Raw genomic sequence first — 18,262 nt, 5'->3', positions numbered from 1 at the left:
CTCTGTGGAAGTGACGAAACCTCCGCCCCCGGTATTGGGGGGGGGGGGGGGGGGGGTGCGACTTCACGGCGCTGCCGTACCGCTCCCGGCCACGCAGAGCGCTGCAGTACTGCTCCCGGCCACCAAGAGCGATGCAATACCGCTCCGGGCCACCCAGAGCGCTGCCGTACCGCTCCGGGCCACACAGAGCGCTGCAGTACTGCTCCCGGCCACCAAGAGCGCTGCAGTACCGCTCCCGGCCGCCAAGAGCGATGCAGTACCGCTCCCGGACAACCAGAGCGCTGCAGTACCGCTGCCGACCACCAAAAGCGCTGCAGTACTGCTCCCGGCCACCAAGAGCGATGCAGTACCGCTCCGGTCCACCAAGAGCGCTGCAGTACCGCTCCCAGCCGCCAAGAGCGATGCAGTCCCGCTCCTGGTCACCCAGAGCGCGGCCGTATCGCTCCCGGCCACCAAGGGCGCTGCAGTACCGCTCCCGGTCACCAAAAGCGATGCAGTACCGCTCCGGGCCACCGAGAGGGCTGCAGTACTGCTCCCGGTCGTCCAGAGCGCTGCAGTACCGCTCCCGGTCACCCACAGCGCTCCCGGCCACCCAGACCGCTGTAGTACCGCTCCCGCCCACCAAGGGCGCTGCAGTACCGCTCCCAGCCACCCAGAACGCTGCCGTACCGCTCCCGGCCACCAAGGGCGCTGCAGTACCGCTCCCGGTCAACGAGAGCGCTGCACTACTGCTCCCGGCCACCAAAAGCGATGCAGTACCGCTCCGGGCCACCCAGAGCGCTGCAATACTGCTCCCGGTCGTCCAGAGCGCTGCAGTACCGCTCCCGGCCACCCAGAGCTCTCCCGGCCACCCAGAGCGCTGTAGTACTGCTTCCGGCCACTAAGGGCGCTGCAGTACCGCTTCCGGCTACCCAGAGCACTGAAGTACCGCTCCCGGCCGCCAAGAGTGCTGCCGTACCGCTCCCGGCCATCCAGTGTGCTGCAGTACCGCTCCCGGCCGCCAAGAGCGGTGCAGTACCGCTCCTGGTCACCCAGAGCGCTCCCGTACCGCTCCCAGTCACCCAGAGCGCTGCCCTACCGCTCCCGGCCACCCATGGGACTGCCGTACCGCTCCCGGCCGCCAAGGGCGCTGCAGTACCGCTCCCGCCCACCCAGAGCGCTGCAGTACAGCTCCCGGCCACTTAGAGCGCTGTAGTACCGCTGCCGGCCCCGAAGGGCGCTGCAGTATCAATCGTGCCGCCAAGGCCGCTGCTGTAGCATTTCATGCAGCCGGGGGTGGGGGGTTGTTGGGGGGGAAGGGGACTTTGCAGTATTGATCGCTTCTCAAATGGAACAGAGGCCTGACTTTGGAATGTTACAAGGTTGAATACCTTATCCACTGCCCAGGGCCACACATGAAGAATGGCCACTTAGCCAAGGGACCAATAAGCGTGAATTGGGTGTAGAATCCTTAGCAAATGACCCTCAGCATAAGGTAAAGTTAAGAGAGAACCTGAAGCTAATTGATGGACAGGGGGATCGTGACCACCCTGACTTCTTGGATCCCAGTCCTGTATTCATTGGTAGAAAGGTTCAAATAAGTGATTGGCATCGGGTAAACTACCAGCCCCTAGAATGAATGTATATGAACGAGAGCTCGGAGACAGGGGTGGTCCTCATCAGCCAGCCACCTTCTTCAAATGGACGATAGACCAGGGAAAATGGAGGAAGACTGGGGGGGGAGGGGGAGGGGGGTGGGGGAAGAGTTCCCGAAGTCTTCGGTTAGAGAGTAGAATGCTGCTGTCACAAGCTACTGAGATCAAAACCCCCTCTGCCAACTGTCCGTATGCCCTCTGGTAACCTACTGTCATGGGTTATACATATTTAGCTGGTTCATTATATTGAAACTGTAACTTCTTAATAAACATAATAAGCTACCTTAAAATGACTTACAAATACTTGACTGCCTATCTTCGGCATCTGTAGCTCCTGAACCCAAAATCTTACAAAATGTTGCTTCCTGTGCATTCTGCACAAGGTACCGGGAGTAATCCTGAGATTTCTACTTTTGAGGTCCTGCTTGCTAATTTTCTACCCAGCTCCCTAAATGCTGTCTGCAGGACCACATTCCCCTTCCTACGTAAGTCATCGGTATCAAAGTGGACCATGACCTCTGGCTGTTCACCAATTTTTTTTATATGACAAGTGGCTTGTACAAGCAGATGCCCCTCCCTGCTGCTAACCCTCCCATTTAGCCAGGCTGGGGACATTACTCATCATAGTCAATGGACAACCCGTTGAGATGGAAGTTGATACTAAAGTGGCGATGTCCGTCATTGGCGAACACACATTCAGGTAGTTGAATAAAGGAACCATCCTTTAAGATTGAAAGTTTCAGACGCTAAACTGAGAACATACGCAGGTAAAGAAATAAGACTGAAAGGATAATGTCAAATCTTAGTGGAGTATGGCGATCAATCTCATAGACTCATTCAGCCTATCGTGTCCATGCCGGTCAACAAAGATCTGACTACACTAATCCCATTTTCCAGTGCTTGGCCCATAGCCCTGGAGGCTAAGGCAACACAAGTGAATATCTAAATACTTGTTAAATGTTATGAGAGTTTCTGACTCAACCACCCTTTCAGGCAGCCACACTCTCACCACCCTCTGGGTGAAAAATTTCTCCCCAACTCCCCTCTTAGCCGTCTACCTCTTACCTTAAATCTATGTCCCCTGGTAATTGACCCCTTTACTAATGGAAAAAGTGCCTTCCTATCTACCCTGTCTATGCCCTTTCTGAAAAGTTGCCCTTGATAGTGGTAGCTGGAGAAGGCCCCAGCTTAATAGGCTGCAATTTGCTCGAAAAGATTAAATTGAAATGTGCCGAAATTTTTCAAATTACAGCGAAAGGCTTACGGGAATTGTTGCAAAAGCGTGCTTCCGTTTTCAACAACGAGTTCTGAAGGATTTGAGGGCTCAGGCCGGAATCAATGTAGACCCAAATACAACCCCCAGATTTATAAGAGCCAGACCAGTCCCTTGTGCTCTGAACAGACTGGAAAAATTGGGCATCCTACAACCAGTGCAATTTTCACAGTGGGCTGCACCCACCGTACTGAAACGGGACCAAAGCGTGCTTTTATGCGGTGCCTATAAACTAACTGTCAATAAGGTAGCCAAACTTGGTAGACACCCAATACCCAAGATGGAGGAATTGTATTTGAAGTTGGCAGGGGGCACCACATATTTGAAATTAGACATGAACCATGCCTACCAGCAGGTAGAGTTGGAAAAGGAATCTAGAGAATTTGTCACCATTGTCACCATTATCACAATGAGGCTTGTATCAATACACACGTCTACCCTTTGGGGTCTCCTCAGCATGTGCTATTTTCCAAAGAATGATGGAAAACTTGCTTCAAGGATTGCTCCATGTTATCGTTAATTGGATGACGTATTGGTAAAGGGACTGCCTGACGATGAGCACTTAGCAAATCTAAAAGAGGTGTTCAAATGATCCACGCAAGCTGGGGTGAGAAATGCCTGTTCCAAGCTAAGGAGGTAGTTTACTTGGGACACAAGGTTGATGCATAGGGCCTGCATCCTGTGGAAGAGAGGGTCCAGGCCATTCGCGAGGCACCTGCCCCGAGAAATACCACAGAGCTTAAGGCCTTCTTAGGCATGGTAAACTACTACAGCGGACCTTCCCAAATCTCTCCACCCCATTGTACAGCCTGTTTGAGGAGAACCAGAAATGGAATTGGCAAGCCCCGCACCAGGATGCCTTCCTGAAAGTGAAGTGATTGTTAAGATCGTCGACCTTGTTGGCCCACTTGGACCCCAAGAAGGAATTAATTTTATCAAGGGATGTATCCCCTTATGGAATAGGGGCTGTCCTTTCACATCAGATGGCGGATGGCTCCGGAAAAGCCATTGGTTATACATCTCACACACTCAGTGTTGAAGAGCGACGACATTCCCAAATTGACAAAGCAGGTTTATCTATTGTGTTCAGTGTCCAGAAGTTTCAATATCACCACAGTCGCCATTTCCATGTTATAACCGACCACAAGCCTGTACTGGGATTATTTGGAGAAGATAAATCGATACCCCCATCACATCGGCTTGCATCCAGAGATGGGCACTAACATTTAGCCGCCTGTGAATACACTTTTGTTCACTGTTCGTGTAGTCAAATCGCACATGCCAACGCATTAAGCAGCCTTCCCCTGCCAGCTAATAACGGGGAGACTCCGATTCCCCAGGAGCATGTCTTTGTGCTAAATTTTCTGGATTCCTCCCCTGTTCAGGTGAGACAAATCCATGGGCAGACAAGCCGGGACCCATTATTAACTAACGTCCAGGAGCAGGTCTTGAATGGATGATCAGGTGGATCTAAATCCAAGGAGATGAAGCCCTATTCTGATCGCAAATATGAACTCTCCTGCCAGGATGGCATATTACTCTGGGGAGCAAAAGTTATTGTGCTCCCGAGGGGACGAAGACGGTTATTAGCCGATGCGCATTAGCAGAATGAAGGTGCTCACACGCAGCTATTTGTGGTGGCCAGGCATGGACTTGGATATTGAAACTCTGGTCAAAAGCTGTCCTCAATGCCAGCAGGTGCAAAAGCTCCCCTCCCCACCCTGAGCTCCATTGCACCCATGGGAATGGCCGGGGAGGCCATGGGTGCGCCTCCACGTTGAATACATGGAACCTATCTTGGGCACAATGTTCCTTTTACCGATTGACTCCCACTCCTAATGGATGGATGTCTGTGAAGTCCGGTCGCTCACATCGGCTGCCACCATTGACCGTTTGCAGCAGAGTTTCACAGTGCATGGGTTGCCGGAGGTTCTCATGTCCGACAATGGGACCGCTTTTACCAGGAGTTCCACAGCTTCAAAACCCTTAATGGCATTACCCATATCAAATGGTTAGTCCACATTCATTCTCTTAATGGTACACGGTACTCCACTTTACAGTATCCCTTCCCCTTTACTTAAAATATACAGTTGACAATTTTTGGAATACATTTCCTGTCTAAACAAGATTTGTTGCCAATTGGGTCTGTTGATGATTCAGAAAGGAAATGAACAATGAACTTTCTTAATTCTGAGCCATGTGAAATTTGAGAAAGGGTGGGGATGTTTTTCAGAAGCAAAACTGAAAGTTTAAAAATGGCAAATGAAGAATGAGCTGTAAAATGGCAACCGGGAAAGAGACAGAGGATCTCACACATGAGCTGACCTGCCCCATCTGCCTGGAAATGTTCACCGACCCGGTGTCTCTAGAATGTGAGCATCACTTCTGCAGGTCCTGCATCTCTCAGAGTTGGGACAAGGTCCTGGGAAATGTTTCCTGCCCCCAGTGTCGGCAGGTCTTCACCCAGAGGAACTTCAGGACCGCTCGGACCCTGGGCAACATTGTGAAGAAGTTCAGGCTGCTCAAGGTGAAGGTGACACAGCGTGAGAAGGGATTTTACTGTCAGGAACATGAGGAGAAGCTGAAAATGTTCTGTAAAGAAGAGCAGGAAGCAATCTGTGTGGACTGCTGGAGTTCAGAACATCAAACTCACAATGTGATTACGTTAAAAGAGGCTGCCCAGATATACAAGGTACTGGATCACTGCTCTGCTGGCACAGGTCGATTGTGGAGCTGGGATGGATGGTTGGCGTAAGGGGAAGGGGACATGCAGAGATGGGTTTTTAAACAGGATTGGATAGGACAAATATAGGGTGAGAGACGAGAAAGAGGGTTAGGAGAGGAGTTAAAGAAGAGGTAGAGAGAAGTCGGGAGGAGGGAAGAAATATAGCAAAGGGAAAGAGGAGGGTAGGAGAGGAAAAACAGGCATTATGAGAATGAACAGAGAGGTAGAGGGGAGGAAAGAAGGATGGTATCAGAGTTTACAAGTTATTAAGGGGAACAACTAGGGTAGATTGTGAGGGACTATTTCTGTTCGTTGTGGAATCCAGGTCTAGAAGGTACAGTCTAAAAGTCAGAGCCAACCCTTACAGAAGTGCAATTCGGAAACACGGAGGGTGATAGAAGTTTAGAACTCTCTTCTGCAAATGGCAATTGAGGCTTTGATCAATTATTAAATTTAAATCTGAGATTGAGGGCGGAATTTCCTACTCCCACCTGAGGCAGGAATCATGGTGGGCGGCGGCACTAAATTTGGCTCGATTGGAATTTAGTTCTTCTGACTTTGATGGCAGGTTAAAGGTGGGTAGGGTTTCCTGCTGATCTGTGTCAGGAACCACATTTCTAATCATTTGCATCTCATGAATGCTCAAAGGCCACCTCACCAGAATTATGTTGCCCTCCAAATTAACATGGAAACTATGAGCAGGAGTAGGCCATTCGGCCCTTCGAGCCTGTTCTGCCATTCATTATGATCATGGCTGATCACCCATCGCAATAGCCTGCTCCTGTTTTCTCCCCATATCCTTTGAACCCTTTCGCCCCAAGAGCTATATCTAACTCCTTCTTGAAAACATACAATGTTTTGGTCTCAGCTACTTTCTGTGGTAGTGAATTCCACAGGCTCACCACTCTCTGGGTGAAGAAATTTCTCCTCATCTCAGTCCTAAATGGTCTACCCCATATCCTCAGACTGTGACCCTTGGTTCTGGACTCCCCCGCCAGTGGATAATTAGAATGGCCTGTTTCCCGACTGTATGTAAGTGGCAAGCAGCTGCCAGGCTTCACTTCAACAATGAATTTGAGGTCCATATTTTGAAGGTGTTTTCTCTTTCTTGGGAACCTCGCGTAACCTCAATCATATTGAATTCTGCTTGCAAACACTGCACCAAGGCTGGACAAGGTGGGGGTCAGTGAAGATTGGAGGTATGGGTGGGTTAGGCTGGAAGGGTGGAGCGAAGGCTAGACAAGGGTGCCAAGCTTACTGGGGGGAAGGGTGGAGAGGATGCCTACGGAAGGGAGGATAATGTCAGGGGAAGGGGAAGAGAGAATGCACAGGGAAGTGGGGTGTGATTGTTTGGGGAAGGTCGGGGGAGTGACTTAGAGGGCAGGTTGTTGATGTCAACAGTGAGGTCTTTACGGGGAAATCTCGGGTACTGGTAATGGGGGAAGTGGGGGGGTGGAGAGACCAGTCACTGTCAGATGGGGGAATGGGATGCGGCAAGGAGGCAGGTTCAGGGTGAGAGCCTGGTAGGTGAAGGTCTCAGGTTGGTCATAGAGGGGGACAAGACAGCTGGCTGGGCTAGCAGGAGGGGGCAGGGTCAGGGTGGGCGTAGGGATGGTAACGGGTGTTAGCTCTGAGGGAAGGAAAGGCATGTGGATACGGATTGTGATAATGTCCAGAGTAATGGGGAGATTTTCAAGGATGACAGAAGGGAGGGAAATGGTGATATTGGGTGGGTCAAGGGTGATGGGGACACATTGGTGGGTGACAGGGGCATGTGATGAAGGAACGTGTTTGAAAGGTGACATGCCATTTTCCCAAACTGACCTTGGCCACACAGTCAGTCAGTGAGATCGCTCAAAGTGGGAGGAGGGTCTTTTTGGGGGTGTGGAGTTCAAGGTCAGCACAAGTGGCCGACTAAAGGGACACCCAAATAATTATGAGGCAACTGGATGTCAGCCATACTCAACTGTGTTCTCTTCTCTATGGTTAAGCCTGCATTGCAGCAGGTTTGTTTCCAGATCGTGGGTCTCATAACATCGAGATCCCAAGCTGTCATTCATTCTGTGCCATTTGCCATCGGCTGCAGTCAGAGACGGATGAATGGAGGGAGGGAAGTGGAATGCCTCCAAAGGGCAGTCAATTCATGACTCCAAACTCCATCTTCCTGGGTGAATGGTCATGGCTGGCAAGGGATCATGTGGTTAGTCTTTCTATACTGCCATGGTCTCTCCATAGAGTCTCAAGGGTGGTGGAGACAAGTGGAAAAGTGCCCGCGTGATGCATCTTGCACATGGCTCTCATCACTTGGTCAAAGAACAATGTCTCCATACGCATTCATGTATGAATGGGAGAAACACCCATCCCTGGTCTTCCAGAATGTACTTTACCTGGAAGGGGTGGAGTGGGGATGCCATGTCTAGATGAGCCCAGGTGAAGGGTTTAGCACTTGCATTCTTGCTTTGAGATGGAGAGTAACCTGCAAAGGACATGTCCGATCAATGTATCATTTCAATTTGTTCACACATCTACTGGGGCATCAATGATTCAGGCTGCAGGCAACCCTGCCTTGCTAATGACCCTCAGCCAGATGAGGAGAAGGAGGGCCCATCACAGGTTTTCACAGGAGGAGCATGGGCCTGAGCAGCAAGAGGCAGCAGGGCCTCTATAAGTTCAAGAGGCTGGCAAACATGGACCACTGCAAGGGCAAGCATTGGCCCAACCATGGGTATACATCTGGTGGTGCTCTTATCTAAAAATGACCAAAAGGCAATGCCAGAGTCACCTTCGCATGCCCCGGGATGTCGTTGCTCACACCTGCCGGCTTCTTCAGAATGGGCTGCGACTACAAGGGTTCTATAAGGGTAATGTGGAGTAACTCTTGGCCTGTAAAGAGTGAATCTGTGTCCGGTTGCCATTTAACTATGTCACCAGGACCTTCGACCCCAAAGGTATTGTGGGTTGTGGCACAAAGACGGATGTCGAGACCATCACATTGAACAGCAGAATAAACTGAAGGGGCAAAATGGCCTGCTCCTGTTCTATCTTCTTAGTATCGAGCTATGCCAATGGGTAACCCAGTGTCGAGCCATATATATGGGGTATTCCAGTCTCTAACTTGGCATGTTGAGTAGCCCATTGTCAATTTCTGTATGAAGGGGAAACCCAGTATCTAGCTATGTATATAGGGGTATTCCAGTTTCTAGCTATTTTTATGGGCTATTCCAGTGTTTAGCCTTGTATATTGAGTATCTCAGTGTATGTGGGGTACCACAATCTGTAGCTATGTATGTGGGGGATTCCAGTATCTAGTTATGCATATGGGATTTCTCCATCTCTAGCCGTGTACTTGGGGCATTCTAATATCCAGCTATGTATATGAGGTATCCTGGTGCTTAGCCTTGTATATGGGGTACCACCATCTCTAGCTATGTAAATTGAGTTTTCCAGTGTCTAGCTATGTATTTGAGGTATCCCCCATGTCTAGTTATGTCCATGGGGTGTCCCTGTGACTAACTATGTTCAAGTGGTATCCCAGTATTTATAGCTATGTATGTGTTTAAGCTGCTGCTGAGATGTCTAAGGCCTATCAATGGTTCCTGAAGGAGATAGTTTCGGTCCCAACTGCATTGACTGTCACACCGTTGATTGACCCAATGAAACCTGTCTAATTAATTAATTTCACTCAGGTCATCAGTTTTACTGGAACTCTCGTTCATTTGTCCAACTCAAATACATTAAATTGTTTCAGGAAAAATTAGAAACATCTTTGGATTTGTTGGAAAGGAAAATGAAAGAAGTGACTGAAAACAAAAGGAAAGAAGAGGCAAAGATGGAAGAACTAAAGGTAAAAATCAATTCCACTGTTAATTTTTTAAAATTAATTCTCAGGATATGGCAAGGCTTGGATTTATTGTCCAACTCTAGTTGCCCTTGATGGCTTTTCACTGTAGTTGCAATCCAAGGCATTAAAAAAAAAATCGCAAAATATTGCTGGAAATCTGAAATATAAACAGCAATTGCTGGAAAAACTCAGCGAGCCTAGCAGCTTCCATGGAGAGAGAAGCAGTGTTAACCTTTCAGGTCTGTGACCCATCGGAACAGGAAAAAGTCCAAGATGGATCTGGTTTTTCAGCAAGTACAGGGAAACAAGAAAGAGGGCAAAAATCGGAAGGGAAAGTCTGTGATAGGGCGGAAGGCAGGAGTGATGGAGACAAAGGATTTAATGGGGCAAGATAAAAGAGGATGCTAATGGGACAGGTAAAGAAGCAAAAGATGTGTCTGGAAATACTGTGGGTGTACCTACAGTCCCTACATGTGGGTACAGTACCTATGCTGTGGGTGTACCTACAGTCCCTACATGTGGGTACAGTACCTATGCTGTGGGTGTACCTACAGTCCCTACATGTGGGTACAGTACCTATGCTGTGGGTGTACCTACAGTCCCTACATGTGGGTACAGTACCTATGCTGTGGGTGTACCTACAGTCCCTACATGTGGGTACAGTACCTATGCTGTGGGTGTACCTACAGTCCCTACATGTGGGTACAGTACCTATGCTGTGGGTGTACCTACAGTCCCTACATGTGGGTACAGTACCTAAGCTGTGGGTGTACCTACAGTCCCTACATGTGGGTACAGTACCTATGCTGTGGGTGTACCTACAGTCCCTACATGTGGGTACAGTACCTATGCTGTGGGTGTACCTACATTTTGGAGTGTAGCAGTTCAAGAAGGTGGTTCACCACCACCTTTTCAAGGGCAATTAGAGATAGACAATAAATGCTGGCCTGTCCAGCAACTCCCACATTCCGTGAAAGAATAAAAACAAATGGCAACAGCAGAATTATTATCAGCGTCTCCTGTTGAAAAAATGGGAGCGGTGGTTACAATTGAAATTGTTAACCTCAGTGTGGGGTCTGCAAGGCTGTCGAGGGACCAATTGGAAGATTGGAGAGTACCCAGAAAAAAATTCACAAGAATGGTTCCAGGGACGAAGAACTTCTGTGATGTGGATAGATGGGAGAAGCTAGGGCTGTTCTCTTTGAAGAAGATAAGATTAGGAGGCAATTCAACAGAGGTGTTCAAAATCATGAGGGGTCTGGACAGAGTAGATGGAGAGAAACTGCTCCTGTTGGCAGAACGGTCAAGAACCAGAGGACACTGATTTAATTAGCAAAAGAACAAACAGCGACAGGAGGAGAAAACTTTTTGATGCGGTGAGTGGTTAGAGTCTGTAATGCACTGCCTGAGAGAGTAGTGGATTCAATTGTGGCTTTCAAAAGAGAATTGGATAAGCAGCTGAAAGGATAACATTTGCAGGGCTACACGGAAAGGGTATGGGAATGGGACGAGCTGAGTCACTCTTGCAGACAGCTGGGCCGAATAATCTCCTTCCGTGTTGTAACCATTTTTGATTCTATGATCTAAAGAACATACTGGCCTCCCTTGCAGCATTGCTAAGGCTGCGCACGATTGCCAGTTCTCAATTGGGCTGGAACGCACAAAAATCGAGAGGAAAAGAGGCGGGGATAACGAGGCTACATCCCAATATTTGTTTCCACCCACCGCAAATAAGGCATCATTGTGTAAAAGAGCCCGAGGGAATTCAGCGCTTGTATCTCCTCCTTACTTTCCATGTGGATTTGTAATTCTTGCTGCTGATGTTGTCCGTGGAGCACTGCTGCCAACTTTCCTCACTGTGTCAAAATGAAATCAGAATTACAGCTTAAAAGGGGGCAGACAGGGAGGGAGAGTGCACCAGTTAGAGAACAGCCTTGGGATGACCTCTTACCCACAACCTTGTAGAGATGGGTGGCCCTTTGTCTTTTGATGGTGAAGATCATTCTTCAAAGAGAGTAATTAAGGTGGGGAGGTGGATATAATTGCAAGGGAGACCACTCAATCTCCCTGTCTTTCTTGCTAGTGGGCAATTCAGTACGTCCACACACACAACAAACTATCAAATGACACTGTCTTCAAAAATAATTCTGTGTATTAACAGGTATGGCAAATATCAGGAAGAGGAATGTGATACCCTATTAACCATCAGCACTATGTGTATTCTTGGGGTGTGGGCAGTATTAGCAAGGCAGCATTTATTGCCCAAACCAAAAATAAAAAATACCAGGAAAAACTCAGCAGGTCTGACAGCATCTATGGAGAGGAATACAGTTAATGTTTTGAGTCCGTATGACTCCTCAACAAGAGTCATACGGACTCAAAATGTTAACTGTGCTCCTCTCCGTAGATGCTGTCAGACCTGCTGAGTTTTTCCAGGTATTTTTATTTTTGTTTTGGATTTCCAGCATCCACAGTTTTTTGCTTTTATCAGTATTTATTGCCCATCCGTAGAGACCCTGGTGGCGCTCATTTATCTGCCAATTGATTGGCTAACAAAGTTCTTGAATGTCCTGTCGAAAGTGTGCTTGTGCTTCCTGGGTAGACTTTGGAAACCTGAAATACGGGTGCTATGTGACCTTATTTCTAAGCTATGGCATTTTACTGTGCAGAGGAGCCCAGCTCTTTGAAAGGGCCACACGATTAGCCCCAGGCCCCTACTCTTTTCCCATGGTTTTGTAACATTTTTCCTTTTCAAACATAAATCCAGAAAAGTTGCTATCGAATCAGCTTCTGCCATCTTTCGGACAGTGAATTCCAGATCGTAACAAGAAGGGAAGTCTTTCTGTCACATTAGTAAGAATGTCCTGCCATCTTTTTGCGGCAGGTACAAGCGGAGCAGCTGACGGTCACAATCAGAGAAGAATTTGAGAAGATGCACAAGTTCCTGAAGGAGCAAGAAGAAGCCATGAGAAATCAACTGAGGCAAGTAGAAGAAAATATATTAAAGGGATTGGAGGAAAACGTCAAAGCAATTATGGGGGAACTCTCGGCTACTGAGAGAAGAATCTCAGAGGTACAAACACGACTAAAGATGACGGAGGCTGCAGAGATGCTCAAGGTAGTAACTAATATTGGCAAAAAAAGGTTGGCTTGATTAGGGATTTACATTTGTTCCGACATTAATTCCTGTTTTTTTTCCCCTCTCTATTTAGGGTATTAAGGACCTTCTCACCAGGTGCGTTCTATCCCATTGTGTGTATTAATCCTGAGCTTTTTTTTGTTTCTGTTACTCACACACATAATCTCTCTTCCCAGGTGTGATGCCCAGCCCCAGCTCCCAGAGGAAGTTATTGTTGAACTGACGATGGAAGTGTTCGGTGAGCCCTTCCAGTTTTTCAGAGTGTGGAAGGGGATGAGGAGAATAATCGAGCCAGGTAAGCGTCGGAGTTCCTTCTCCATCCATTGCCTCCACTTTGCTTAGGCAATAGTGGAAGAATGGGGTTAAGTATTCAACCTTCCATTGACTTCAGCAGAAATGGTAATTGGGGCTGTTTGTATAATGGGTGCCCAATCCGGAAAGCTGGATTTATGCCCTGTGTGGCAAGTTGAAAATCACTCCATGTACTTTCTCCTGTGCACTAACTGTTTTTCCATTTTGTAGCAGCTGTTTAGAGAAATGCCTTTGTGCACTGTGACTTGCTGTAGTTATGTGACTTCTGAAGTGAACCTTTGTAGATAAAGGTTGGAAGGCAGAGCCTTTTTAATCCATGTTTTTTTTCTTTTTATGAAAAGGGGATGTTTGGAGGAATGCCTTTGGGCTCTGGGGGCTTGCCATAATCATGTGACCTCTGATGTCATCCTTTGTTGATAATAGTTTGAGGGCAGAAGCTGTTTGATCCACCACATGGAAGAAAAATTGCCATTATTTGATCCAGTAAGAAATATCTAAGTAAGATTCACACTGTTCAGTAAATGTTCTTGGGTCTACATTATCTACAGACTGTGATGTATGACTCAGGCCAAATAGGAGTAAAATCAGCTTGTTAGAGCAATGATCCATGTTCTTGTCTTTATGGGTTGTACTGGTATCCATGTTAAAACCTTGCGGAGGTAAACAGAAGTAGAAGTCCCTTTAATTTACTTATCTCAAATTGCTGAGATATTTGTGCTTCAATTTTGGATTTATCCTACCAATGAGACAACAGTGCCAAGAATAGCCCTTTTTCCAATTTACAAGGACCCCACATTTTAAAAGGACAAGCCAGAAAATACAGCACTGTTAATAGTTTGAAAGACAGCACCACCAACAATGTAGCACACTCTCAGTACTACACTGCTGGGAAAATCATCATAGATTTTATGCACATGTCTCTACAGTGGGACCTGCACCCATGACTTTCTGACTCAGAGGTAGCAGTGCTAAGTAGCTAATGTGTGCTTCAGTTAGCTCAGTTAGCTGGACAGCTGGTTTGTGATGCAGTGACGGCAACAGTGCGGGTTCAATTCCTGAACTGACTGAGGTCATCCATGACTGACTGAGGTAATCTCAACCTTGCCCCTCGCCTGAGGCATGGTGACCCTCAGGTTAAACTCACCACTAGTCGTCTCTCCCTTGAATGAGACCGCAGCCTCGGGTCCTCTGGGACTCCAGTGACTTTCATTCAACATGTGCTGCATGTGGGAGAGAAGTGGCTATAGTCTAAGAATGGACATTCAGCCCCTCTTTGAAGGGAAGAGGCAAAATCTGCAGATTCAGAGGCAAGATCACTGCCAACTGTACACAGCTAACAATTAGAAGGTATGCCTTGTTATTTAACTTTAATGTGAATTATTACACATGAGAAGGTCCAATTTAGACATATTGCCACTTGCCATTCAACAAACTGGGTTCCACCTTAAATATCCTTCAAGGGCAAAGGTGGTGTGATAAATTTTGAGTTGAATTTGCCCCAGGTCTACTCTTTCATGAGCGGGTGAGATTATTCAACTCTGTGGTCCAGTCCCATCCAGTCATTAGAAAGGACTTCACTACTGCTTAGAAAGAGCTTAAATACAGCAGGCCAGGCTCAGAGTTGGGGAGACGGGGAACATCCAGTTTCTGATCGATGAGGACTTGAACTGTAGTGAGATGTTTATGTTCAATAAATTGATGCAAACCTGTGCTAAGTAAATAGGGCAGAAGAAATAGTGAGGAATCTCTTCCGAGGCCCTGTCCCCGAGGCTCCACAGTTCTTGAGCTGCATGAGCAAACAGGGCGATGGCCCATCACTGTCTCATGATTCACTCCTGTTTTTCTTATAGTCGCAACTCCCCGTTGTGTTCTCTTTCAGTTCCGGCATCCCTCACCTTGGACCCAAACACAGCAAACACCCAACTCATCATTTCGCAGAACCTGCTGAGTGTGAAGTACAGCAACGACAGGGAAGACGAGGAGCAAGATTGTCCTGATACCCTGGAAAGATTCAATGAATACCTGTATGTTTTGAGCTCACAGTGTTTCACATCGGGGAGACACTACTGGGAGGTGGATCTTAGAAACAAGGTCCAGTGGGTTATAGGTGTCTGTGGAGAGTCTGCCAACAGGAAGGGAGACATCTTAGTGGTATGTACAGAAGGATACTGGGTCATAAGTTTGTTTAATGAGAATAATTATAGAGCATCAAACTTGGAACATACCAGCATTCCTGTTGAAGTGAAGCCTTGGAAGCTGGGAGTTTCCCTGGACTATGAGGGGGGGCAGGTTACATTTTACAATGCTGATAACATGTCTCACCTGTACACTTTTACTGACATATTCACCGAGAAACTCTATCCCATTTTTAGCCCCTGTAATAACCTAACTGGTAAAAACAGTGAACCACTCACATTACTCACTGGTTAACAGGCCTCTTGTTTTTCTATCTTAAATATCAAAAGGTGAACTTAGGCATCAGTCACTCATTCTGTGCTCCACCTGAAATTCAGTCTCATTGGCTTCAATAGAACTGAATATCAGGGGCTGAATTTTCATCTGAGGTGGGCAGGCCCTCAGTTTGGCGCCACCAGGCATTGCGTTGGTTTACCACCACAAACCTGACCTTGAGCCATTTTCAAAGAGGCAGGGTCAGAGGTCGGAGGTAGCCAATTTTAAAATTATTTAAGGGACTTATTAAGGCCCTGTTCTTGCACCAGCTGGGACCTCCGGTCGGCAATGCAGACAGACCACATTGGCCTGGGTATGGAACAGCCCAGCCTGGTGGGCTCAGGGCATGAAGTTGGGGTCGGCAGAGACTGGGAGTGGGGTGGAGGGGGGGAGGTAGGGTGGTGTGATGGGGAGGGATACCATGATTGTTCACACAGGAAATGCTACTCGTCACGGGCCACGTCTGGAGGGGGCAGCACTTCCAGTATCATGCCCAGGCAGCTGTGGCAATTTTAAGAAACAACAAAAAAAGATCTGACCTTCACCATCTCTGTCCCTATTTTCAGTTCAGCAGCTCCCACCTCGGCCAGTGCTTCTGCTGATCTGTGAGTATTAGAGGGCATCCTATTGGCCCTCCAGCGTCAGCAGTCCACCTGCTGTCCCTGATTGGATGGTGAGCCTGCTCCCTGGCCTTTAATTGGCTCCTCATTTCAGAATAATGGTGGACATGTCTTGAACACATGGGGGCGGGGCATGGTGGGAAGATGGGGAATTGGGACGTGGTGGTCTGGACCAGCAATTAGTGCCAAGTCGGGTTCCTGACCCCTCAATGAAAATTTAGCCTCAAATAATTGGTAACAAATGTGATTCTGCCTGTTTTACAATCTCACCCATGTCAAATTTCACCCCACCTTTCTTTCTGCCTGTGTCAATCTAACTTGCTGTATTTGTCTATCTGCCTATCTACACCTAGTTGTCTATCTGTCCACCTGTGTATTTGTGATATTTACACACTCCAACATCATTCACTTATTACCTGGAATAGTAAGACAGCCACAGTGGACACTTACCTTGAATGACAGGTGCCCTACACATTGGTGTGGATGTGGGCTGGAGACAACCTCACTTCCAAGAGGCAGCTCAGCTTGCTGCAACCATCACTTCCCCTATTATTGTTTTGAAGAATTTTATGATATTCATTATTACATTAATAATTACGTTATTACACTGCTTCATATTCAGCTTACCTATGATACAGCAGCAGTAGGGAAATCAAAGGGTTAAATTGTGAGTACAGGTTGCATTAATTTGTCTTGCATTCCCTTGTGTACAATGGGTGATCTACGTTGATGAAAAGATGAAACAGAGACTATTTTGTTTCTGATGGGAGAATTAACAAAACCAGGGCTTGCCTTTTCAAACAAAAGAAAGTGGTAACCTGGAACTCTCTCTTTCAAAAATCTGTGGATATTGGGAGATAGATGGTACTTTCAGCACTGAAATGGGTAGATCTTTTGTTGGATAAGAATATCGAGGAATATGGAGCAATGTGGGCAAATGGAGTCAAGGTATGGATTAGCAATGATCTGAATGAATGGCATAATAGGCTCAAGGGACTGAATAGCTCCCTCTTGTTCCTATATCATCGTCAGCTCAGATCCCGTATCCAGGGCTGTGCTGCAATAATGTCTCGGCTTGACAGTGCGCAGCGCATTGTAGGATTGGGCCAGTAGGGTGATGAGCTGATCTCAGTTGTGATTTAGGTGCTGGCAAAGGAGCTACATTTGGTTTCATTGGCAGCAAGGGTTGGTGGGGTGAGGGCTGGGTGTTGGGGGGGTGGGGGGGGGGCGATAGGGAGGTCGAGGAGGTGGGCAGGGAGGGCAAGGGGGCATGTAGGAACCAGCCAGAGGTCCAACTCCTGATTGCTATCGCCAAATCTTTCATGAAAAATGTGCACGTCTGGATAGCAGGTGAGAGCAGCTAGCCCACTGCTCACTCATGCTCACACTCTGGGTTAAAGCACTGGAAGGTAATGCAAAGCACTGTACACCAGCCAAGGGGCAGCACTTCAGAAGTGGATTATTGGGCTTGATTACAAAAAAACACATAAAGGAAAAAAAAAATAGAATTTGCAATTATAAAGCACCTTTCAAGACCGTTCACAGCCAATGAAATATTTCGGAAGCATAGCCAATGCTATAATGTAGTAAACAACACAGGCAATTTACACAGAGCAAACTTCACAAACAGCAATAATGTTGCATAAGATATCAAACAAAAGGACAAACCAGTTTGGTTGAATGGGCTGTTTCTGTGATGTAGGTTTGATGCAATTCAATGTAATGTATACTTTAATCTTATATATATATTGTGTGTCACTTTTGCTAAGCTTCAGAAAACATGAATTAAAATGGCTTTGATGGCTATTTCATTTTCATAACTCAGAAACACTGTCAATTAACCAGAATATTTGAGATTTGTACAGTCCTGATGTTGATGTAAGAAATGATAAGTCTGCCCACATCACTATCCCAGCCTTTAGATTTTGAAGAGTGTAATTTCTGAATAATCTCATCATATATATTTATTTATTGCAAGTGTGTCACCTTTGCTCCTGGACACATTTCTCTCTGTTATTCCTGAATCCCCCTCCCTATTGACCACATTTCCAACAAAACTAAAATTGGCTCAAGAACATGAGCCCTCCTGAGATCTACACCTCAAAGTGGTTTCAATCTTGACAATTAAAATGCGGAGGGAAGAGGGAGTCAGAGTCTGGGCCTTATGTGTGTTCATTGGCCCAAGATCCTCCCCCCTACCCCGTTTGCTTTAATGTGAAGGAAAAATGCAAGCAGACAAACACAGGATGCTGCAGCCTGTACTAAGA

At 47.1% G+C, this 18,262-nt stretch overlaps 1 protein-coding gene across 3 annotated transcripts; it reads left to right on the top strand.

The window, feature by feature from the left end:
- The first annotated feature begins 5,176 nt into the window (after positions 1-5,176).
- LOC121291834 (zinc-binding protein A33-like) lies at positions 5,177-15,741 on the top strand. Of its 3 annotated transcripts, none has more exons than XR_005946090.1 (7): positions 5,177-5,599; positions 9,381-9,476; positions 12,358-12,591; positions 12,686-12,708; positions 12,789-12,907; positions 13,266-13,407; positions 14,804-14,862. XR_005946090.1 is itself a non-coding variant. In XM_041213435.1 (6 exons), the coding sequence occupies exons 1-6, from the start codon at positions 5,177-5,179 to the stop codon at positions 15,352-15,354; spliced, it is 1,446 nt and encodes a 481-aa protein (XP_041069369.1). In that variant the 3' UTR covers positions 15,355-15,741. The 3 variants fall into 3 exon arrangements, 1 of the variants encoding a protein (XP_041069369.1); XR_005946089.1 differs by having other exon boundaries at positions 13,266-13,422; positions 14,804-14,846; XM_041213435.1 differs by lacking the exon at positions 13,266-13,407 and having other exon boundaries at positions 14,804-15,741.
- The last annotated feature ends 2,521 nt before the right edge of the window (positions 15,742-18,262 follow it).

This window comes from Carcharodon carcharias, chromosome 19 (assembly GCF_017639515.1).
Source record: "Carcharodon carcharias isolate sCarCar2 chromosome 19, sCarCar2.pri, whole genome shotgun sequence".
NCBI classification, from domain to species: Eukaryota; Metazoa; Chordata; class Chondrichthyes; order Lamniformes; family Lamnidae; genus Carcharodon; species Carcharodon carcharias.
The sequence above is the reverse complement of the archived record's forward strand: the minus strand, read 5'-3'. Positions and strand labels throughout refer to the sequence as shown.